This window comes from Blastomyces dermatitidis, assembly GCF_000003525.1.
Source record: "Blastomyces dermatitidis ER-3 genomic scaffold supercont1.8, whole genome shotgun sequence".
Classification (NCBI taxonomy): Eukaryota; Fungi; Ascomycota; class Eurotiomycetes; order Onygenales; family Ajellomycetaceae; genus Blastomyces; species Blastomyces dermatitidis.
Window position 1 is genome coordinate 760,211 of NW_025544781.1, and position 26,111 is coordinate 786,321.

General features: G+C 30.2%; 1 protein-coding gene and 1 pseudogene across 4 annotated transcripts; one reads left to right on the plus strand and one right to left on the minus strand.

The window, feature by feature from the left end:
* Positions 1-15,245: 15,245 nt before the first annotated feature.
* Positions 15,246-15,334, minus strand: BDCG_17471 (annotated as a pseudogene). The gene has a single exon. The product of its transcript is annotated as a tRNA-OTHER (tRNA).
* Positions 15,335-18,279: 2,945 nt separating this feature from the next.
* BDCG_07133 lies at positions 18,280-21,489 on the plus strand. Of its 3 annotated transcripts, XM_045422904.1 has the most exons (3): positions 18,283-18,603; positions 18,743-18,783; positions 18,843-21,489. In XM_045422904.1, exon 3 carries the CDS (start codon positions 18,871-18,873, stop codon positions 21,223-21,225), a length of 2,355 nt encoding a protein of 784 aa, XP_045281997.1. In that variant the 5' UTR covers positions 18,283-18,603; positions 18,743-18,783; positions 18,843-18,870; the 3' UTR covers positions 21,226-21,489. The 3 variants fall into 3 exon arrangements, with proteins under 3 accessions (XP_045278432.1, XP_045281997.1, XP_045281996.1); XM_045422902.1 differs by having other exon boundaries at positions 18,280-18,783; XM_045422903.1 differs by having other exon boundaries at positions 18,743-21,489.
* The last annotated feature ends 4,622 nt before the right edge of the window (positions 21,490-26,111 follow it).

The following is a 26,111-nucleotide window of genomic DNA, read 5'->3' on the forward strand; positions in this document are numbered from 1 at the left end:
GAGTGAGATTGAAGATTCTTACAGTACTTCTATTTTTATCTCAGTCTTATCTTATTTTATTCCATCAAAGTAAAGTTGTATAATTCTTTTAGACATAAAACAGTTAACTCATTTTATTAGAGAAAGTGACAGTTTTAACATCTTCAAAGTCTGAATTAACTTTGACTTTGAAACATGATCAAATGCTTCTTTTATATCAATAAAAACTGCAGTTGAGACCAGACCTTCATGCTATATTAATTATTTATTAGATAATATTAAAATAATAACTTATTACAGCTGTGTTATTCTCACTGTGAGAGATATATAATTGATAATAAACATTGTAAAGACTCTGAGAAGTAAGTATTTTAAGAGTACTGTGACTCTGTAATCTTGATTTCTGTTATTTTTATTTTTTATTTTTTTATTTTTCTTTTATTTTTTTTTCTTTCTCTTTTTTTTTGTTGTAATTTTTTCTTATTTTTATTTTATTTTTATTTTTTTGTTTTTTTTTGTATTTTATATTTTTTTTATAATTAAAATTATATGAATTATAATCTGTGTTTAGAAAAGTAGTAATATTTAATAATACTCTCTGTTGAATTTTCAATAAATGAGTACTATGTTATAATATTATGTAAGTGAGAAATGATTTCATAATCTTATTTAATATCATTCTTAATAATGAAATCAGAATAAAAATATAACTAAGAATTCAAATATATTCTTTATCTAAGACTAGATTTTTATTTGAAAGTGAATCTGAGATATTTAATATTTAAAATAATGTGATTTGAAATCAATGTAATAAATATAAATTATGATCAGAAGTAATGCTTTTAGATAATACAATAACTGTAAAGTTTGATTCTAATCTCAGACATAGTTATATAATCAGTCTAACTGCTTCTGAGTATTTGTAATAGAGTTTACAGAGATTAAAGCATGCAAGTTTCTAGTTCTTTCAGTTATAATAAGCAGTTACTGACTGACAGAGCTTGAAATGTAAGAATAAGTACTCACAGATAATTATTCAGATATTTGCAGCTTGATATAATATATACTATTAACTACTAGAAGTATTCACAGTAGAAAGATAAAATGTAGAAATTAAATATATAATAGTATTCAAGCTGAGTTGTAAATAGTATTTGTGAACTTCAGTTTATATAGTTATGTGTAGTCAAGAGTCACTAACTCTATTGATTACGCGAGAGATAGAAATAGAGGTAAAGAATCCGCGAGAAGCGGGATTTCTTACGATATGTTACAATGTGTAAGAAATAGAGAAATGAATAACTAGTTAAGTGAACATTGAGTCTCTAAATAGAAGCTTGCTTATCAGTCACTCTGACTCTGCAACAAGATCTCACAAAGAGAATAAAATCTTATAGAGAGAATAAGAAAATGTCAGTAAAAGATCTGAGAGTTCTAACACCTTAGATGTATAAGATATTTATATAATTACACTTCTTTCAATTTCACAGATATCACACATTCAATGAATGATATGTCTACTGATAACATGAGAGAACTCTTGAATGTAAGTATAGATACAGTATTACAGTGACTCTGAGCAATGTTGAAATTACAACAGCAACAGATAGCTGATATGCATGCAAATTAACAATATTAATATAAGAAAATTCAATAACTAACTTAATAAGAAACCTCTGCACAGACAATTCTGACACTGACTGAATCAGATATAAATATACAAGTACTGAAGAAATGTCTAGATATCTCTGTATATTTTAATACTTCTGACCTCACTCTCTATTTATCATAGAGATTGAAAATGCTCATGAAACTAAGTGTAGATAAAGATATCATCAGTTTATTAACTAATCAATATTAATATATCAATGATTAATTGAAGAATTGCATGAGATAGAAGTTTCATTCATGAATGAAAGTATGTGAATCAGTATTACATATATCTGATAACATTATCAGACATCTCAATGTTCTGTTCAGAGACACTGCTATATAACAGAAGATATTAAATTAATTACAGAGTGTTTAACAGAGAAATACTTCTCTCACTATATTCATTCCTGACTTCAATATCAAGATTCTAGAAGCAGACAGTCAATCTTGAGAGAATTGAATGAAGATTAATGTGCTTAAGAAGACACTAACTTTCAAACTCTTATAAGCTCTTATAAGTGTAGATAAAGATCTGACTTATGAAGACTTCTGCATATAACTTCAAATATTGAATAACTATCTTATCAAGCTTAAAAGTATACAGAATAACAGTAGAAGATATTATACTTCAGTCACTCATATAACTGCACTGAAGAATAATAATAATAATAATGCAGATACTATGAATTGAGTAGACTTGAATATCTATATATAAATAAGAGTCTTCACTGTCTGAACAGACTTTCAAGTTTCTGAAATCACTTTCAAAGAAGTTGCTGATTAATATTAATATAAAATATGCATTAACTGTAATCAATCAGAACATATCACTTTCAACTGCTGATCAGTCTACATGCCTTCTTACTCAAGAGAATGATTAGTCTCTTCTCACTTAAAGAATAAATCAGTGTCTGTTCATATCAACTATATTATATTAGAGAAAGATTCTAAAGATAACTATAAGAACACTCTGATGAAACAGGGAAAAGACTAGCTTCTGTTTAAACTTATAAACAGAAGCTTGAAGAGATCAGATAATAATACTTTGAAGAGAAAATAATAATAAACACAATTCTTGTATCTGCTGTGATGAATAACATATAGACTGGCCGCTGAGACTATGAATTTCATGTTTAATCTCATTTGGTCTGGTTCTATACAATTCTTGGTGTGAATCCCGCTGGGACTGACTATCAAAAAAACATGTAAAGTGACTATATATGAGATCTTAAAATGAAATCATGACTTGAAAAAAATGAGAAAGTGATTTCATTTGATTCTATTTAGTCTTATTCTTGACATAAAGTTACTATTTTTAGACATTTTAAGGTTTTTTTTAGACTATTTTTAATTTTTTAAAAAGTAACACTTTTTGATAACACTCAAATAAGATTTAAAGTCATTTAAAGCAATAAAAATAATTTAAATTGAGAAGTGGAAATCATGGTTCTATTTGAAAAATGTGACAAGAGTAGATAGTAAGTCTCACTGAAACAGTATGAAACTACTATCTAATGTTAAAACTGTGTAATAAGATCAGTCAAATTGATAATGAGACTATTAAAAAATCTGGTCCTGGTCTCAGACACGGTCACACGGTCAGTCTAATAACATATATAATATGAAAGTCATGATAGACAGCAGTCTATATAACTATACAATGATTAAATCTTCAGTTATAAGATATTATAACCTTCAGTATATTCTCTTACCAAGACTCTGACTTCTTGCAGAATTTGATAATTCAAAAGATGTTTGCATCTGTTACATGATAAAACTAAGCATAGATGTCAGAGAATATCAATACAAAGATACTTATGCATATGAAGATAATAATCTTAACTATAATCTTATATTAGAACTTGTCTGACTATCTGAACAAGACATCTTATTAAATACTTGAAACAGAAGTTTAATATTCTTTAATAATCATTGAATTCATGAAGATAATATTCACAAGACTATGAATCTTATACAGATCTCTATCAATACATATAAAATATTCTGAAAGAGCTCTCAATAAAGTCACTGACAGTAGAATTATATAGCAATCTACTCTGTCAGCCTGACCAATATTAAAAAAGCTCTAGAAAAGTTATCTCATGTTATAATAATATATTCTCATACAAAACTCTCTTAATAATATTATAAATATCTAGATGTCTTCTGATAAGATAACATTACAAACCTATCTTCTTTATAAGACTTAGAAGTGAATCACAGTATCAAGTTAGAAAAGAAGAATAATAAGAATTTTAAATCACTGTGAGACCTTCTTTATAATATGTTCTGAGATGAACTTCTTCTTTTTCAGAAGACACTCAAAGATCTGTTGAATAAGAGATTTATATATATTAGCAACTCTTTTACTGAAGGTTTTATTCTCTTTACAAAGAAATCAGATAAAGAACTTCAATTCTGTGTGAACTATCAAGAATTGAATAGATTAATAAAGAAAGATTACTATCTCTTATCTCTTATTAATGAAACTCTAGCTTATATTAAACAAGCTCAATAATTTATAAAGCTAGATATTATCACTGCTTTTCATAAGATCTGTATTATTAATGAAGATGAGTGACTTACAGCATTTTAAACACAATATAGTCTCTTTAAATGAGTAGTCACATCTCTTGAATTGACTAATATTCTCAGTATATTTCAGAAGTATATTAACTAAGCACTCTGAGATTTTGTTGATAAATTTGTATCTGCTTATCTTGATAATATTCTCATTTTTACTAATAAGTTCAGAAAAGAATATCAAGAGTATATATGAAGAATACTATAATAACTATGAGAAGCAGAACTACTAATAGATATAAACAAGTATGATTTTAAAGTTAAGAGTATAAAATATCTAGATTTTATCATAGAAGCTGATAAGAGAATCTGAATAAATTCTAAAAAGATCTCTGCTACTCTTGAATGAAAGACTAAACACACTGTGAAAGATATATAAAACTTTATTGAATTTACTAACTTCTATCAACAATTTATACAAAACTTCTCAGACATTGTGAGATTACTTACAGAACTCACTAAGAAGAACTCAGTATTTTAATAATCAGTAGACACTGAAGCTGCATTTATATAAATGAAGAAGATATTTATTAATACCTCTCTACTAATGATATTTAACTCTGATTATAAAACAGTTATTAAAGCTGACTTCTCTGATTATATTATAGAGAAAGCTATATTATAATATAATAATAAAGATGTCTTATAATTATATATCTTTATATCTAAGAAGTTGAGCTCTGCTGCATACAACTATGAGATCTATAATAAGACACTTCTTACAATAGTACACTATCTAGAAGAATGAAACTTCAAGCTCTGAAGTATCTTTAATTTTGAGATAATTATAGATTATAAGAATCTTAAACACTTCACTATTATCTATAAGCTTACTGAACAACAGATGCCATGATCTGAGCTATTAAGTCATTTTTATTTCATAATACTGTGATTCAAAGGTTGCTTGAGTCAGCGTATGATTACAGGCGTACGCCGGCTTCTTATATATGTTATATTAAATTAATTAGTGGCTGCTATGACTTCTTTATATTTGTAAGCATGTTCAGAAGTGACTGTGTTATTACTCAGTAGTTGTATATTCTTCTGAATCATATTCTCTCTCATCAGATTCAGTCACACTCATGTGATCATGATGTAAGCTGCTCTCAGAGAAACTTGCACTATTTTTACATTACTTATTCACTAATATTTTCATTCTTCAATTATCATTCTCATTATCATTATCATTGAATGTCACTATCTTGTATAAGATTCCTGCACTCTCTCTCTTTATTAAGCTCTTTTCAATCTATTTATCTATCACATTGTATGTGTTTCTGATGATGACTTCTTATTCTTATAACAAGTGTTGTTGTAGTGCTTCTACCAGGCAGTTCATTAACAGTAAGTGTAATACATTGTGAAATATGATCAGAACTTGTTTTTCTTCTAACAATTATCAGAATGTATTATCATGAATAGCACATCTTCTTTATCTTCTTATACACTCTTAACTATTTTTCTTCTCAGTGAGCTTCTGATTGTGTTTCTGACATGATTTTACATAAACACAGATGCTAATATATTTGTTTTTATTTATATAGAATCTTCATGTATTGATAGATTCATGTCTGCTAATGATGATGAACTCAATGTTGAATTATTAATCAAGAACTTGAAGAACATGATAATGAAGAAATTGTCTGTATTATGTGTGACTGAGTCTTCTGTATTTATCTGCCCTCTCTGTTTCTTTCTCTGCTGCTTTCTCTTAATCTTCTACACTTATCTCTGTGTCTGGTTCTTCTGCTTCTGCTACCCCTGTTTCTGCAATTCTCACTCCTGCTACTTCTGCTTCTACTACTTCTGCTCTCTCTGTCTCTACTGTCTCTGCTTTCATTATCAGCTCTCTCTGTTTTAAGAAGATATTATATAGACTTGATGAATCATATTGCTCAGTATATATACTCTCACTCTTCTTGTCAATCTCTAAAATAATTTATTATATGAAGACTGTGTATAATATAACTATTTAGAGCTTAGTTATAAACATCAATTATTACATTCATTTGAAAAATTTATAATAAGATACTTATTCATTTATACTGAAGAATTATCTCTCTTTTCAAAAGTATTAAAATTATAAGTCTTTTCTTTTTTCATCTTTTCTTTCTGATGCTGATTTTTCTGTTCTTAGAGAAAATTATTATAGATTTTATTATCCATAAAGTCATAGTGTTCACAGATACTAAGAAACTTTTTATAATTATTAAATTCAATATTACAGATATATCTACTCTAGTCAATTTCTTTAAGATAATAGATCTGTATCAATCTATTCTCTAATATCTGTCATTTAACTTCATGATGCAGGTAAAAGATATCTGTGGTTTTAGAAATGAAAATACAGATATTATACTCTTTTATACCTGTAGACATGAGACTTATATATCTTACCTGAGATGTCATTATAAAAATGAGCTGTTTATACAATGTGTTCTGCTTTCTGCATTCTCTTATGTCTCTCTCTCTCTTTCTAAGAAGCCTTGTGCATGTTATAATTATATATACAACTCTAAGATCAGCAGGTGTTTATTCAGTAACTGTTTTCATCTCTGATTTTACAGTTTTATATACTAACAATGATTCTTAGTTGCTTTAATATCAGAGATCATTTTAATCTCTGAAGATGACAATGTCACTAAGACTATTCTCTTCTATTCTTAAGCTTCTCTTATCATTCTCTCTCTCTTCTCTGCAGAGAAGCTTGTGTGCATATCAGATTATAAGTGTTCAGTCTCAGATAACTTCTACTGTTATTCATTTAGTTCTGCACTCTCTCTTTCTTTCATTTCTTTCATCTTTATTTTCTCTGCTCTGACTTCTGATTCTGCAGGCTCTGTGCTCTTCTTCAATTTTTCTACATATATATGTACACATTTCTATATTGATATTTCAGTCAATCTTGTGATAAATGATATTAATGTCATACACAGAGCAGTAGAGAAATCAGAGATATATATAGTATTATTACAAGAGTAGCTTGCAGCTCTTGAATCTCTTACAGATCTCAAGTTTTGAGATTTCCATTATTTTTAATGTTTTTCAGGTGATGTGGTGTTGAAAATAGATTACATATGTGATATATGAAAATGAATGAAGTGTGTATAATAATATTTGTCTTTTTACAGCTGACTCTTATAGTTGATAATCAATTCATTATCTCTTGAGTTATTCTCTTTTCTTTTCTTACACTTTTTGTTTATCTGCTAGCTACTACTCTTACACAATCTCTATATAATACAGCATTCAGTAACTAGGTTCAGCAGCTTTCATCTTGTGATTCTGTCTCATGTATTATACTGTCTCTCTTCACTCACTCAGATCACTACAGTGAACAGCTCATTAAAACTAATCTTACTCAATCTCTGAGTATTCTTAGAGATTGATAACTTAGTCTCATATGTCTGTGAATGTTTCAGATGCTTCATCCTCTATTATCTCTGTGATTGAACTGATATAAACAGTCAAATTCAACTCTGAATCTCTTTTTCTTCTGTGATCTGATTTATATATAAGTCTGCTGCTCTGAGACTGCTCTTTACTGTATTGCACTCACTGTCTGTGATATATTATCATATAATCAGCTACAGTCTCATCACTTATTAAAGTGTGATATTTATCTAATTTCTTCATTACTTCTCATTCTTTTCTTATAATAATGAAAAGATTGAAATAAGTGAGATTATCTAATTCATAAGCATCTATGATTTCTCTTACTTTGTGAGACTTTTCAATTGTAAGCTTCTTCTTTTTCAATGCTGATAATAGTGCTGTGAATAATTATAATTCACTCAGATCTTGCATCTTTGTCTTTATAAGATATGAATTATTTATTAAGTTATATAAGATCTGTCTCTCTGATTCTTTCAATGCATATATTCTCAAAGAATATGATTTGAGTATTTTATAGAGCTTAAATCATCTAGATTGAAACTTCTCAGAACTTCTATTATATACAAGAATCTATACTCTTGAGACTCAATTTCTTAACTAGTGAGTCTCATATTCTTTTCAATTAAATTACTCAGTTCAGAAGTAACTTATTAGCTTTTACACATGCATGACTGATCTCTTTCAATCTTGATTCTATATTCACAACTGCTGTGTTCATAACTGTTATATCTGCAACTGTTGTTTCTACTGTATCTGCAACTGCTGTATCTGCAACTGCTGTTTTCTTTCTCATCTTTTCTGAAGCATTCTCTGGGATGCGCGGATCCAATTCATACAACAGATAGAATGATGAATACTTAGAGACTGTATGCTGTCAAATTCACATGACTAATAGCACCTGCTCAAGATATTCATCTCATAGTCTCATAGACTTATTCACTAGATATTTTATTAGCATGTTACTCAAGATTTTATTCAAGTATTTTATCTTTCTATTTATCCGCAGATGATATGATGTTATTCTATGATATCTTATCTGTAACTGACTTATCAAATGCCTCATCACTTTTTCTACAAGATTCACACTGTTATCAGTTAGAATTTTGCACAGTATTTCATAGTTGACATAGATCTTATTATGTAGAAACTTCATCACTACTTTCTCTATTGTTTCTGAAACTGCTTTCACAACTGATCAGTCTGTAGTGTAGTTAATAGCAGTGATTATTCAACACTTTTCATTTAATGTTTATAATAATATATCTATGAGATTCATCTCTCAGTATTTAAATAATTGTATTATACATTTCATCTGATGTTATACTTTCTCACATTTCAACTCTTTCTTAGATTCTTTTGTAATCTGATAATTCAGGCATTTGTAAGTGTATATCTGAATGTTCTCAGTCATGCTTGATCAGTACACTCTTGATTTAAGTACACTCATGAGTAGACTGACTGTGTGACCGTGTCTGAGACCAGGATCAGATGTTTTGATAGTCTCATTATCAATTCGACTAATCTCATTACATGGTTTTAACATTAGATAGTAGTCTTATACTGTCTCAGTGAGACTTACTGTCTACTTTTATCACATTTTTCAAATGAGACCATGATTTTCACTTCTCAATTTAAATTATTTTTATTGCTTTAAATGACTTTAAATCTCATTTAAGTGTTATGAAAAAGTGTTACTTTTTAAAAAATTAAAAATAGTCTAAAAAAAACCTTAAAATGTTTAAATATAGTAACTTTATGTCAAGAATGAGACTAAATGAGATCAAATGAGATCACTTTCTCATTTTTTTCAAGTCATGGTTTCATTTTAAGATCTGATATATAGTCACTTTGCATGTTTTTTTAATGACTACTCGCAGCGGGATTCACGCCAAGAAATGTATGAGATCAGATCAAATGAGATTAAACATGAAATTCATGATCTCAGCGGCTAGTCTACTCATGAGTTCAGAGCTTTCTAAGAGACTGAATTCCTTGTGTATACAAGTCATTAAGTCATATTTAAATAAATATTTCAGATAGAGAGCTTCTGCATATTCTAGATCATGATAAAATATAATATTATTTTTCAATTTTCTCAGCTTGAAGTTCAGAAGCATCTCTTCTATTACTTTTACAAGATACTTATCATCTGATATCTTACTATTCTTCAAGTGAGAGATTATTGTATTCACTTATTCTGATTTCTTACATCTTCTTAGTACATTTAACACAAACTTCTCTTATATCTGATTTACAGAATTCTTACTTATGAAATCAGGTCTGCAACTGATTGTATCAGATATTACAGCATTTAATTTTTCTCAGTCTTTAATATGAAGATTGTATACTTAAAACTCTGAGATTTAACATGCTAAGCATTTGAAGAGTTTTATTATTAATTATAGATAGATAAGATTTTTGTAATCTGTGATCATCATTATGATATGCTCATTATTAATATATCTATCTTATAATGTCAGTATATACTTCATTACTAGCAATTTCTTTTCATACACTGAGTAATTGAGCTCAGCATCTGATAGTTTTCTATCATTATACAATATTAAGTGCAGCTTGTCATTTTTACTCATCTGTAGAAGAGTATCTCTGATAGCTTATTTAAATGCATCTATCTTAATGTAGAAAGATTTATCACAATCTGATTGAATAAGCACTGAGAATGTTATTACATATTTTCTCAGTGTGAGAAAGATATCTTTATACATAGTATTTCAGATAATTGAATGAAACTTCTTCTTTTACAGATTTATATTTATCTCTCTTAAGAGATTTGAGAGTGATACAGCTATTCATGTGAAATCTTTATTAAATCTGCAGTAGTATGAGATTAACTTAAGAAATTATTATACATGATGTATATTTCTCAGTCATGATTAATTCACTATAATATTCAATTTCTCTAAGATAAGATGTATACAGTTATCACTTATTACATATCTCATAAACTTCAACTCTTTCATTTCAAACACATGCTTGATTAATTTAACATAGAGCTTATACTCTGTCAGAGTTATAAGCACTTTATCAAGATATTTTAGATGTTTATTGTATAAGTTTGAGAAAACTAAGATATTATTCAGATATATAAGACACAAGATTTCATTCTGTTTATAAAGAATTATATTCATCATTATTTAAAAGATAACAGACACATTCATCAGACTGAATAATATTATCAGAAATTCAAACTTTTCTTATTATATATTAAATACAGTTCACAGTATTGACAGTTCATCTACACAAATCTGTTAATATTCTGAGAGAAGATTGATCTTTAATAGATATTGAGTATTTCTGACTGTATTCAACTGTTATTGAATCTATGATAATGAGTATTCATTCTTGATTATAAGCTTGTTAAGTGCTTGATAATTGATACACATTCATCACTTCTCATCTGTCTTTTTTATAAATAGAACTGAGAAGTCTCATACACTTAATAAGAGTTATATAAGATTATATTCTAGACAATCTGTGATCTGATACTTCTGTTCTTTGAGATGTGTTTATGACAGAAGATATACATTCTGATTAACTGATTTCATATCTCTCATGTTAATCTTATATACAAATTCTCATTTCAGTAGTAATTTCAGTGAAAGATCTGTTCAGAAGATCTTCTCATACTTCTTCAGAAGTTTCTTCATACACTTATTCTCTTATATATTCTTTATCTTGATTTTCTCTGCTTCTGAGTCTCATATAATATACAGAATACTTTCAGATAAGATCTTGTGAATCATTCTCTTTGCTTATTAATACATAAGCAGATTTAACTCTTCTATATCAGAAACATGAAATGTTCTTCTTATATTAGTTAATAGAATTGTATAAACTAGTTTCTTTCTATCAGTTAACTGTATATAATATATATATCATTGAATCTACAGATTAAATCTTTGAAACTAATTAAGTCTGAGAATAAGATTGTATTTCATGTTCTGCAGCTCTTATACTCAGATATAGTAAGATTATTCTCTGAAGTACAAGAGAACTCTTACTCTTACAGATAATACTAAATATCAGTTATCAGATAATCTTACATATCAGAGATTCTTCACTCAGCAGATCTCTTTTAGTCTTCAGATTATATAATTATTAATATATTATGTAAAAGCTTCTGTGTCTGCTAACACTTTTGCAGTCATCTCTTAATTCTTACTCAAGTGTTCTCTATATATTAATATTTCAGGTCTTAAGATATTAAAATGAGTATCTGCTTCATTCTTATCTGTATCTCAGTCAGAAGCCTGCTTTCTCTTAATATTCACAGACTTCAGAGAGTCATCTAATACAGATATCTCTTTCACTTTGAAGACTTTTTATAGAATATCAATAAGTGTCTTCAAGCTCACTGATTCTGTTAGTTTTTTAACTTCTTACTTTTCTTAACTGTGCACACTGTGTATAATTCTTTATATCATAATTTTAGTATTTATAGTTGAAGTAAGCTTGATACTTATAATATCAAGATTTTCACTCAGAGAATTTCTTTTTCAGAAAATTCAGTACTTTAGTAATAGTATTCAAATCTAGATTTATTGTATTCAGATGTATAACTTGTGTTATAGAAGTCTGATTACTCATTCTTTACTGAGATATACTTAATTACAGTATTTTCTATTATAATTGACTCACTTATTCTTATATAATGAGAATATTATATACCTCTTTCATTATATCTGATTATAAGATTAAGTATTTTTATTTCACTCTCAACTCAGATGTAAGATCATGAATGAAGATTTATAAATAGAAAGATATTAAAAGCTCTTTATTCAATATGAGATAGTATAAGCTGAAGTATGTAAAGTATAATGTAAGATCACTTACTTATTTACACTCAGTGAAGTATTTATAACACTTATCTTATATATTCACTTTCTCAAAGTTATGTAAGATTCATTTGAAAAACTCATTTCATATTTATAAGAATGAATATCACTTCAGATCTGTAAGATCATCTTTTCACTAATTATTTATAATAACTTTACTTTTCTGTGCAGAAACACAGTAGATCTTAAGACTTGTTAAAATTTTATTAACTGTCTATCTGTAAGTTCATGTTCAATCTGATAATATAATTATATCTGACATAGCTAGCTGATTACAGCATTATTTTTTCAGTTATTATTAAAGTTTAATAACTCTGACAGATCTCTCAGCTTAATATATCTCATACTCAGATTCTCATTCTGTACAGCAGTCTCAGATAATATATATGCTTCTGAAGAGATTATAAACAATTGTAATAAGATCTTCAGATTCAGCATAATTATCTATCTGTGTAAGTATTTAATCTTCTACTGTAGATCTATAATCTGGTTTTTTCTATTCTTATTAATGATGATAATTACATCAGTGAAGCTCTTTATAGTGAATACTTGATTCACAGTGAATATTATTTATTACTTAACTTTCATCTCAGTCTGTCACTGTATATACAAGATCTCAATCTTATTTAAAATTCTTATATATATACAGAGTTTCACTTTCAGTTCAGTAGTCTTAGTTACTTTTCTTACTACTTTGAGTAAATTCTCTGAGAGATTCTGCATATCTTTCAGTTCAGATAATAGAGAAAAGTGTTATTTATATTAACTAGAAGAGATGTTTATTTCAGTGATTTCTTATTAATTATATAATGTCTATTATTATATTATTATATTATTATATTATTATATTATTATATGATTTCTGATTTCTGATTTCTATTATCATTGTATAACTTCAGTGATAATCATTCTTCTTTTATTCTTCTAAGTAGAGAGTGATTTTCTTTAAATCAGATTCACTGCTTATATTCTCTTTCTCATATCTTATCTATTCACATATGTGATATTCATCTGAGTATGAAGTTTTTTCTTAATAAGTAGAGTAGTATCAATTGAATGCTCTTTCATTCACTTCTTCTTTATATACTATCTTTTAAGATATTTAGAATCACTCTGACATGATAACTATAAATTACTTTATAAACAGAATTATCACACTCTGAAGAAGTCTGCACATCTCATCAGTTTTTAAACATGCTATCAGATGTGATTCAAAGATTGCTTAAGTCAGTGTATAATTACAGATGTACATCAGCTTCTTATATATATTATACTAAATTAATTAGTGGCTGCTATGATCACTTTACATTCGTAAGCATGTTCGGAAGCGACCGCGTTATTATCCGGCGGTCATACGTTCTTCCGAATCATAATACACTATTACTCTGACAGTTAGAACTCAATGACAGACACTCTCTTATAATAAGAGTAAGATATATCATTCAATGTAATAGACACTTGCTGAATGAATCAAGAACATTAGCTCTTAATATATACAGGTAAAAATAGCACATTCAACATTTATATTAATAACAAGAACTGTCAAATCTGTAATGAGATTTTTCATGAATCTTGTAGATGATAACTATATACTATATAATGAAGTCAATCTCTCTACTCAAAGAGAAGTTAATTATTAAATAAGTATTACAGATAATGTTACATGCTATAGATAAATTATTCTTATAATATCAAAGAGTGAGATCACTGTGCATTTGATAATCTTTATTGATAAAATTGAGACTACTACTTAATATTGAATTGAGACTTTACACTGAGATAATGAAGATGAATATAAAAATGATGAATTAAAGATCTACTATCAGTGAAAAGAAATTATATATAAGATTACTATATCTGATATACTGCAGTTCAACAGCCCTCCAGAATATATTAATTATATTATAGATAAAAAGATAAGAAGCTTACTATTTAATAGCAGACTCATAAGAGAGCTTTGAAATAAAGCTATTTAAGTCACAGTTATAATAATCAACACATTCTCAACATTAATGAAGATTTACAGATGTTAGAGAAGAATCTTATTATTATCTTTTAAAGCTTAAATAAGTATTCAACCTTCTACTCATTGAATACATAGATGAGAATGCAAAGTGTATAAGAAGAATCCGAAAATTATCAATAAGCTTATAAATAGAACTGATGATAAGAAATGATAATTAGTTGAATATTAAGAATTATCTTAATATCATATCTGAGACTCTGTGACCTGAAAGCTTGAGATTGTAAGAGATGTTATTTTTGATGAAGAATTAACAATAGAAGAAGCACTAATGAATATCATTAAAGAAGCAGTTAAACTGTCAGAGAAATTAAATGTTTTTAATACTGTAAAGAGATGATAACACTGCCTTCTAAGAAGATTTATAAAGAATAAATCTGATATTTTAAAAATACTTGCTGATGATGATATGAATAATGTACTGAAATTAATATATCTACTAGATAATAAGACAGAACTTGTTAATAATAATCTTATTATTATTATTATTCTTTCATTATACTCATATACAAGCAGAGCTTATGATGAGTTCTTGCGTGATGTTAAATACAGGCCAAGTGTTGATTATACAGAAGGAAATACAGGTGTTGAGATCACATCAAGATAACAAGAACATAGAAAATACAAAGAAGTAACAATTAGATACATGTGATAATAACTTCCCAGCCCAGGAACATAGAGCGATTTTTATTGAAGTGATTTGTACACCTCTGTATTTATTAGAAACCTGAGGTGCTTGAGTTCCGGATTTAATGTATCCCCTGCGGGTTTCGAACCCACACACCTTGGTTTCCCACGCCAAGGCGCTACCGGGTGGCCGCATTAACCATTCAGCCACCGGGGCGTTAATAATAATCTGAATAACTCTGTGAATAATGAAGATTCTGTACTCAGTGTTTTTAATAACTGTCTGATCATACTGACAGAGGTCAAAAGAAGTCATAACTGAAAACATTAACATCAGACAATGAAGAAGAAAGTGGAAACTTTTGAACAGAAAAAGATATATATTATTATTAAAAAGACTCTGAAAATTAACATTCTTACAGACAAATGAATGTATAATTGAAAATTAAATAATAAGAATAAAGTCATCTGCTTTAGAGCTTGTTAAGTGATTAGAAGATTTCTACAATAACAAGATATTTATTATAATAAGTTATATACAGCAGTGATGTCTGAGTCTACATCACAGAGTCTATTCACTATATCAATAGCAAGAGATTGAAAAGTCTGATTAATTGACTATATATCTGTGTTTTTAAATGAGGTATTACCTCAGAATAAGATGATATTTATGCAACTACTCACAGAGATTAAGCATGATTGTGATGAATTACTAAAGCTTGTATATCAGAGCTTATACAGAATGAAACAGACAGTGAGAACATAGTATTTTCTAGTGACAGAACATCTCATCACATTGAGATTTAAGATATTATCTTATAATAGCAGATTTCTATATCACTCTGTTCATAAGATCTATTTAACACTTCATGTTAATAACTGTCACATAATAAGACTTCAAGAACAGTAATTAGATTGAGTATTAAAAAAGATTGCAAAGAGATTTAAGACAAAGAATATTAAAGAGATCAAGTCATATCTTGAAATGAAGATTAAACACTAGAGAAATGATAATTTAGTGATTACACAAAGCTGTTATATTGAGAAGATTCTTGAAAATTACAGTATGAATACAATAAATCCAGCTGACACTCTGATAATAATCAGTATATGACTGAAATTCTCACCTGATAAGAGAGAGAGATTGAATAATAACTTTACAGCTATAAGATATTATCAAGAATTGAAATCATTACAGTATTTAATCTCAAGCAGTCAGTCAGATCTGATATTTATGATCAACTATCTCTTGTATTTTAACTCACATCTGTACAAAGCTTGTTAAGCAGTGTTGAAGCATGTTCTGCATTACATTAAGAAGACAAAAAATCACAGTATATTATACAGAAAGAAGATTAGTGATAAGAATCTAAGTTTTATAATATACTGAAATTTAGACTAAGCAGGAGCAGATTCTCAATACAAATTAACTATCAGCTATATTATATTGATTAACAGGTCACTGATCTTATAATAATTGCAGAGACAGATATCTATTATTAAATTAATTACAGAAGCTGAATATATTATAGCTAGTAAGACAGCTTATAAGATAATCTGATTGAATGATATATTATATGACACTGAGTTGATGAATAATAAGAAACTAAAAATATACTCATATCTATAAGTTAATAATAAGAGAGTAATCAATCTAGTGAAAGAGAAGTTCTTAATATAAAAATTATATTATATTAAGATTAGATATCATATTCTTTATAATCTGATTAAAAAAGAGAAAATTATGATGAAACATATTAATTCTACAGTGAATATAGCTGATGATCTCACCAAGTCACTAATGAAGCCTGTGTTTGAAGATTTTATTAAAAGAATTAATTTAAAAGAGATCAGAAAGAAATAATTGAATGATAATAATAATACAGTAAATTAATGAATTTTGCATGTATTTCTTGATTTTTACAGTTATTGCTGTACAGATGCCTTTTCTAGTAAGAAAATCAGAGTCTGATTAATGTAATTAATTATTATTACATTTTTGAAAGAATTGAGAATGAGAGAGGCCCCGAGTAGCAGCTTATAAATTATAGCGTAGTAAGGAATAGACTGATCATATAACTAGACTGATCACTGAGATCATAAATTTCATATTTAATCTCATTTAATCTGATCTCATACATTTCTTAACATGAATTCTGCTGAGACTAGTTATTAAAAAAACATATAAAGTAACTATATATCAGATCTTAAAATGAAATCATGACTTAAAAAAAATAAGAAAGTAGTTTTATTTAATCTCATTTAATTTCATTCTTAGTATAAAGTTACTATTTTTAGATATTTTAAGGTTTTTTTTAAACTATTTTTAATTTTTTAAAAAGTAATACTTTTTAATAATACTTAAATAAGATTTAAAGTCATTTAAAGTAATAAAAATAATTTAAATTAAGAAGTGAAAATCATGATTTCATTTGAAAAATATAATAAGAGTAGATACTACTATCTAATATTAAAACTATGTAATAAGATCAGTTAAATTAATAATAAGACTATTAAATATTCTGATTCTGATCTCAGATACAGTTATATAGTCAGTCTATATATAATTATATCTGAGATTAGAATCAGAATATTTAATAGTCTTATTATTAATTTAACTAATCTCATTATATAATTTTAAAATTATATAGTAATTTTATACTATCTTAGTGAGACTTACTATCTACTCTTATCATATTTTTTAAATAAGATTATAATTTTCACTTCTCAATTTAAATTATTTTTATTACTTTAAATGACTTTAAATCTCATTTAAATATTATCAAAAAGTGTTACTTTTTAAAAAATTAAAAATATATTAAAAAAAACCTTAAAATGTCTAAAAATAGTAACTTTATATTAAGAATAAAACTAAATGAAATCAAATGAGATCACTTTCTTATTTTTTCTAAGTCATAGTCTCATTTTAAGATTTGATATATACTCACTTTGCATGTTTTTTTAATGATTAGTCCCAGCGGGATTCACGCTAAGAAATGTATGGGACCAGACCAAATGGGATCAAATGTGAAATTCATGGTCCCAGCGGCCAGTCTAGCAAGGGGGGGTGTTGGTGATTACTACACCTACACTAGTCACGTGCCACCCCAACCTATTTAGTGTAACTCGCGTAAATAGATTACACAACACAACAACGTTATCCTCCAAGAGTAGACCGCCTCCGTCTGATCGTGACGGAACGCATCTTCCAACGAAGGCAGGGATCAGGGATCTTATATTGGCCCATAATAATAGATAATAGATGGGAAGTCGCGTTGATGGGGCTAAAAAATCGCGTCGTAATGTTGTTGGAGTAGCCTTGGAACTTGCGCCGCTGACGGCGTTAATAATTATTATAGACCCACCCCTGTTCGTCGCGGTTCGATTAGGCACCCATGCGCCGTTCCCCTGCTTTGTTCGATGATAGGTTGCTGCCCAACCCTCCATGGAGCTGAACTAACGACGTTCTGCTGAAAGATTTAAACTGTTGGTTCCCTCACCCTATCCTGTCCAACTATACACGCTTGTTTTTGCCCTACATTATCGATTTGTTCAGTGCGGCCTCCACACATCTCGTTGATTTTGTTACGATTTGCAGAATTATTATTAACTAATTAACTATTAGTTAACTAGTTAATCTGATTTGCGAGGCAAATACAGCCGGAAGTATGATAATCCGTTCCGTCAATTTGTTTACTACGTTTGTTCACATACAGGCGTTATAGGGAGATTGCTATAAGATTGTGCTTTAGAATGGATCGGACAACACAAGAATTGTTAGCCCAAATCGAGCAAGAAAAACGACGGCGTCAAGACGCGGAAGCGGAGGCCAGAAGCGAAAGAAGGCTACGTGAAGGAGAGCAGCGACGACGTGAAGGAGAGCAGCGACGACGTGAAGAAGTCGAACAGCAAATTCAAGACTCCACACTCCCCGAATTTCTCGACACTTGCCACGTGCAATTATTTCTCGGCCTGAACGTACAGGAAGACAAGCGCTCATCGACTAAGGGAGATCCGTCGAATGCTGATAGGAAACTCCGTCCAGATAAGATTCAGGAGTGGACGGATTTTCCAAAGGAGCAAACTGCAATATGGGAGGATCTCATGGACGCAGATTTTGTTACAGAGCGCCATTTCACACCCCTGTTTGCGTTGAAGATATTCGGCAAACAAATCCGAGAAAAAATGCTGAGCTCTGAGCTGGATCTTAGTTATTTCGAACGGCAGACTGTCGAGTCGCTTGTCGCCTCGGTCATCAAACAGCTCTACGCGAACCCCCGACTTCGACAAACCTTCCACCTCAATGGAGATGTGACCTTCGAAAACCACGCAAATACCTTGACTGACGAGTCAAAGATAGTTGCAGATATGGGCTCTCTCAGCTTAACACAGGAGAAACCGCCGCGTCGGTCAAAGCGCTTGGCTGCAAAGCGATCGGATGAGGAGTTGGTTCCAGCCCCACTACCCGTGAACAACCAAACGAGATCACAGCTCAAGCCTGCTCGGCCTAGAGCGGACCAGTTCTGCGTGTACAACAGGGGTCCTGATGAAAAGGTGCCTGCCTTCATTATCGAATACAAACCGCCCCATAAGGTTTCCCTTGCTCATGTAAAGGCCGGCCTTGAGGACATGGAACTTAACCAGGTGGTCCGGTATCAGGAAGATAAAAAACCCGAAGATATTTGTCGCCGTGTTGTGGCTGCGGTCATTACGCAAGCATTTTTCTACATGATAACTGGGGGGCTAGAGTATGGGTACGTGTGTACCGGCGAAGCGTTCATATTTCTTCGTGTGCTTGACAGTGATCCTTCCACCGTATACTACTATCTATCAATACCCAAAGAGGACGTTGGCGAAACAACCGGGTGGACTGGTGACCTGAATTGTGACAACCGCCTGCATCTTACCGCGCTTGGTCAGGTGTTGGCCTTTACTCTTCGGGCTTTGCGAACGGCACCACGAGACCTCGGTTGGAGGAACTGGGCAATGAGCAAACTGAAGACGTGGGAAATTATATACGATGTCCTTCTGACCGAAATATCGGAGAAGAACGTTCCTTCCTCAGACTTCAAACCATCGCCACAGACTAGAAGGGAATACTGTCGCGTATCTCCAGTTAAGACGAGATCGAGGTCTGCGGTGGCTAATGTCGCATCCTGTAACCCATCGCAGGGTCTAATCTCGCTCGATCGCGACGACTCCGACGATGAATTTGATCCTAATACCCCCAGTCGAAGACCTCGAGATTCTCGCTTGCCACGCCCATCAGCGTGGCCATCGCTATCAGCCGGCGCCACGACGTCGCAGGGAGATGCACAGTCCAAAGGCAAATCTCGGCAGTATTGTACGCAGCTCTGCCTTCGAGGCTTGGCCACAGGAGGGAAATTAGATTGGGAATGTTCCAATGTGTTGGACCATGGAGTCGATCGACATCAAATCAACGCGACGACACTCATCGGTCTGTTGGATCGGCAGTTATGCAGCGGTGACCTGCGGCCCGACTTGGAGCTCGGGTGCGAGTCGTTGCATATTCATGGGAGCCGCGGGGCGCTGTTCAAAGTGACGCTGCTATCAAACGGATACACTTTTGTTGGAAAGGGCGTGCCGGTGGAGTTTGTGGACTGCTTGAAGCATGAGGAGTCGGTATATTCGCGTCTTAGTCAGATACAAGGGATACACGTGCCAGTTCTACTTGGCAGTCTAGCCCTTTCTCGGCCGTTCTACTACGACGGCATCGCGGAAATCGTCCATATGATGTTCATGGGCTATGCTGGAAGGACGCTCGCTAAGCGACACGAAATAGACCAGAGTCAGCTGACTCAGCAAGCTGAGGATTCCCTGCATGCCATTCACCTGTTAGGTGTGCTTCACAGTGACCCGATACCTGGAAACATGACCTGGAACAAGGAGAATGGCCGCGTAATGTTCATTGATTTTGAGCGGGCCAAGTTTCAGAATCCACGCATGCCACTGGGGCCCGTTTCACCAAATAATAGGCGCAAGCGAGCGCTATATGACAAGCGCCGTAGCAAGTGTTTTAGTTCCTTTGAGCGTGAAACGCTGCTCATGAGACACGACCTGCAATCTGTGGAAGGTGTAACGCTTTGATTGAAAAGGTTGCTAGCTTGGTGTATACAGAAAACTTGCCCTTCAGGAAGCAGAAAACTTGACCTCGCTCACAAATGTGGCCTGTGCCACTACCTGACCTCGCTCAATACATCTTTTCCTGTAATTTGAAACCACTTAATTATTTATCATCAATTCTATAATCAATTCTTAATCAATTCAAAGTCAATTCAAAATCAATTTAATACTGAAATTATTCTTGAATTTAATAATAAAGTAAGTATTTATTATCAGATTCCCTCTCTACAGACTGATCACTTCTGTAACATGACAGAACTGAAGCAGTGACTAGTCAGCAGTGTTATATAGAGGTAGTTGTTTAAAAAGCTATATAAGTAAGCTTAACTATCTTACTTAAATAGCAAGCTTGTGAACTACAGAGTTATTGTAAGAATATCACAGATATAATACTTAGTATACTAAGAAAATTATATGAGAAATACAGTTACTTTTATATCTATTTCTATAGAAGAAAAATAAATCACTGACTTCTTTTATTAAAAGTCAGCATCTAGTTAATCTATATAGATAATAAGTGAATACTCTTCTTCTATTCTATAAGTGAGAATAGTCAGAGTAATATCTTAGTAGTAGACCGGCTGCTGAGACTATGAATTTCATGTTTAGTCTTATTTAAACTGACTGCTGAGACTATGAATTTCACATTTAATCTCATTTAATCTAGTCTCATACATTTCTTAGTGTGAATCTTACTGAGACTATCTATTAAAAAAACATGTAAAGTGACTATATATCAGATCTTAAAATGAAATCATGACTTGAAAAAAATGAGAAAGTAATCTCATTTAATCTTATTTAGTCTCATTCTTGACATAAAGTTACTATTTTTAGACATTTTAAGGTTTTTTTTAGACTATTTTTAATTTTTTAAAAAGTAACACTTTTTGATAACACTTAAATGAGATTTAAAGTCATTTAAAGCAATAAAAATAATTTAAATTGAGAAGTGAAAATCATGATCTTATTTGAAAAATGTGATAAGAGTAGACAGTAAGTCTCACTGAGACAGTAACTGTGCCATACTTACTCACTCTCTGTAGTGAGTGCGCCACAGTGTACAGAAAACCACACTGTAAAGAAAATATTTTGAATATAGTAATCTTCAAAAATTAATTAATAATCATCATCATATCTATCTATAACATAAAGATTATCTATATACTCATTAGAAGATGTAGAATCCACTGTAAGTTAAGATTTTATAGAATTATCTTATTGTGATTGAGTGACTGTAGATTTTGTAGATTTGATTTCAATCAATCAAAGAGTCTTATTGAATGTCTTTTTCATCTCATCTGCTCTACAGATTGTGATCTTGCAATTGATATTCTTAATAGTGAGAACTTCATCTACTTACACCTGTCTGTAAGAGGATTTAATGACCTGACATCTATTTGCTTGATAATGATCTGCAAGTTCATTCTCACAGTGCACATTCAATTCCGCCTGGACCATGCTACTCTTGAAGATCTTGTTCAACTGCCTTGTCAAACCAGGTGTAAGAGTATTCTTCACATCTTCTAAGGCCTTAACTGCTGCATTGATTTGATGACATAGTTTTACAACTGTCTCTGAGAAGGTTAATTGCAAGAAGACAGTTAATAGTTGATCTGCAGATGATGAAGTAAAGTGATTACATACATCACCATCACCATTGTATATGTTGAGATCCGGGGCATCATCAATGATAAGAGGTCTCAATCAATTGAGAATTATATCGCGATTAACTGAATACATTCCACAGTCAGCAAAGCCAGCTCTCACAGTGCCAGGTTTGAATGCTTGCAGTCAGATGCTCTTCAGATTAGCAAGGAATTCATACTACTCATATCTGTAGTGAGCAGCCTCATTAACTGCCTTTGTATGATAATGCTTATACTGCTGAAAAGGTACATCATCAAGAGATTGTAGAATATGACTTGTATGAGATGAAAATCTGAACAGAATAATCTTATGAAGGTTGCAGTATTGAATGAATTCTTCTGTGAGATGAGAATCATGATTATTCATTAATAGCAGTCAATGACTGTTCATTTGATGCTTTTTTGTCATCTTATTAAACTGCTTGATTCATTTAAATTCAATCTCATCATTTGTAAAGCCAGACTCGGATGCAGTGATGGCATAGTTGTCAGGTAAGTTGAAGTGTGTATATCAATTCTCTAGATGAACCTTCAATTTCATTATAATCAGCTTCGATATGCTTGATAGTAAGTGGGCAAAAATTAATGTCCAATTGATGAATTCATATCTTAATTGCCTCTTCCTGGCTGTCATTCAATGCTCAATTCAGTGAAACTCTCATAGTCCTTGATTTCTTCCTGTTGATTCTCCCATACAAGGTGGCATATGAGACTTTGAATTCTCGCGACAGAGATGTGATTTTTAATTTTGAATTGCTTTTATACACATCAACAGCTCTTTGCAACTGCTCCTCAGTGTAATTAGAAGATTTAGACATGATTATAATTAATAATGATTATTTGAAGATGAAGAATGAAGATATTGAAAATATTTTCTTTACAGTGTGGTTTTCTGTACGCTGTGGCGCACTCACTACAGAGAGTGAGTAAGCATGGCACGGTTATAAGACTACTATCTAATGTTAAAACTGTGTAATAAGATCAGTTGAATTGATAATAAAACTATCAAAAAATCTGATTCTGATCTCAGACATAATCACACAGTCAGTCTAGTCTTATTTAATCTGATCTTATACATTTCTTAATGTGAATCTCACTGAGACTAGTTATTAAAAAAATATGCAAAGTAACTATATATCAGATCTTAAAATAAAATCATGATTTGAAAAAAATAAGAAAGTAATCTCATTTAATTTCATTTAATCTCATTCTTGATATAAAGTTACTATTTTTAGACATTTTAAGGTTTTTCTTAGACTATCTTTAATTTTTTAAAAAGTAATGCTTTTTAATAATACTTAAATAAGATTTAAAGTTATTTAAAGTAATAAAAATAATTTAAATTAAGAAGTGAAAATCATGATTCTATTTAAAAAATATAATAAGAGTAGATAGTAAGTCTTACTAAGACAGTATAAGACTACTATCTAATGTTAAAATCATGTAATGAGATCAGTTGAATTGATAATGAGACTATTAAAAAATCTAGTTCTGGTCTCAGACACTGTCACACAGTCAGTCTACTTAGTAGTATTTTACTATTATGAAAAAGTAATCTGCTGATCTTATATAGAAGTGAGATTTTTATATACATTAATCAGATCTTTTTATATTATATTTAAATAATATTATAAAGTGATTGAAAACTGATTTGAATAGTCTGTAAGATGAATGAAATTATTCATAGAGAAGTAATAAGCTGTGCAGAACTATAGCAGAGTCTTAATATAGTTAGAAATATAATAATACTCTCTTCTTTAAGAGTATAGTTCTGATACTCTCAAGATTATTAAATTAGAAATTATCTTTATTATATAGTAACAGTTATTGACTGATTTAATAGTGTGTATACTGTATATAATATAAAGAAATAGATGAGTTTCTCTACTAACTGTATAAATCTTTTCTTTCTCATCTCTGTTTAAATCAATTATATAATAAATGAATTTCTTATATATTGATTAAAATGTGAAAAATATAGTTAATAAGTGACTTACAGATCTCTTAATATATTTCATTCTATGTATAAAACTCTCTGCAAAAGTAATGTATTTTAAAGACAAAGCTAACAGTGATAATGAAATTTTTTAAAAAGATTCTTCTCTTCTATAATATATATTTCTTCTCCTCTCTTATCTGTAATAGTGAGTGTATGAGAGGATTATTTTCAAAAGATAATAAGAGACTTATTCTGATATGTTTCTAGTGAATAATAAATGTCTTTATAATACAGCTGCAGTCTCTGTAACTGTTAAGAAAGTCAGGTTAAAGATAGCAGCAGTGATGAGCTGTAGAAGTATTACTCTTATTATCACATCTTTCTCTTCTTTTACATCTCTTACAGCTGCAGCAGTAGTAGCTGTGTCTTGCAGTGAAGTATTATTCTTTCTACTAGTCAGTTTATTAGTAATCAGTTCTTTTTCTACTCTTTTTATCACTGTTATAACACTGCTCTCTCTTTCATTTAATACAGTAATATATAATCTTATATAGTTATTTAGAGAGAATCTTGAGAAGAGCTTGATTTCAGAAATAGTGACTCTGAAAAGTTTAATTTATAGTTTCTCTTCTGTGACATATCTGAGCTCTGTTCAGAATACTACTGAGTTAAGTTCACAGAGTTTTATAATTTCTTTATCTTCTCTCTGTGAGAAGGCTCTGATACAGTTTCTAACTGATATTATTATATGTCTATACTGCACTAAGTAGCTGAAGAAAGAAGAGATTTTATATATCTATCTCTTCTCTTACTTTTGTTATTTCTGCTGTATCTGTAACAATAACTTCTGTCTCACTATAAGTATTATCTTATAAGAAGATATTATATCAGTTCTGATAAGAAGCTCAGATACTCAAGTAGTACAGAGTAAGAATTTTAAAGCTTTAAGTATTAATAAATTCTATCAAGACTAAGAAGATCTCTCTTACTCATCTGTAAAAGAAGATGAAAGTGTGAATCTCTGAGATGAAAAAAATATCTCAGAATAATCAGTCTTAAGAAGAGATCAGTCAGTACTACTATTAAAAGTATTATAGAGATTAATTACTGATTGAAGAGAATCTTACTTTAATTAAAGCAGATAACTGAGATTCTTTATAAATTAATAAATTAATACTTTATGTATTTTTTATACTCTTTTATAGCATGCTCTTCTATGATACTGCAGTACTAACTTTATAACAGATAAAGATATCAGTACTGAA

What these genes read in the sequence shown, in the direction of transcription:
- BDCG_07133 (XM_045422902.1), top strand. Translation starts at nt 18,871, where the DNA reads ATGGATCGGACAACACAAGAATTGTTAGCCCAAATCGAGCAAGAAAAA.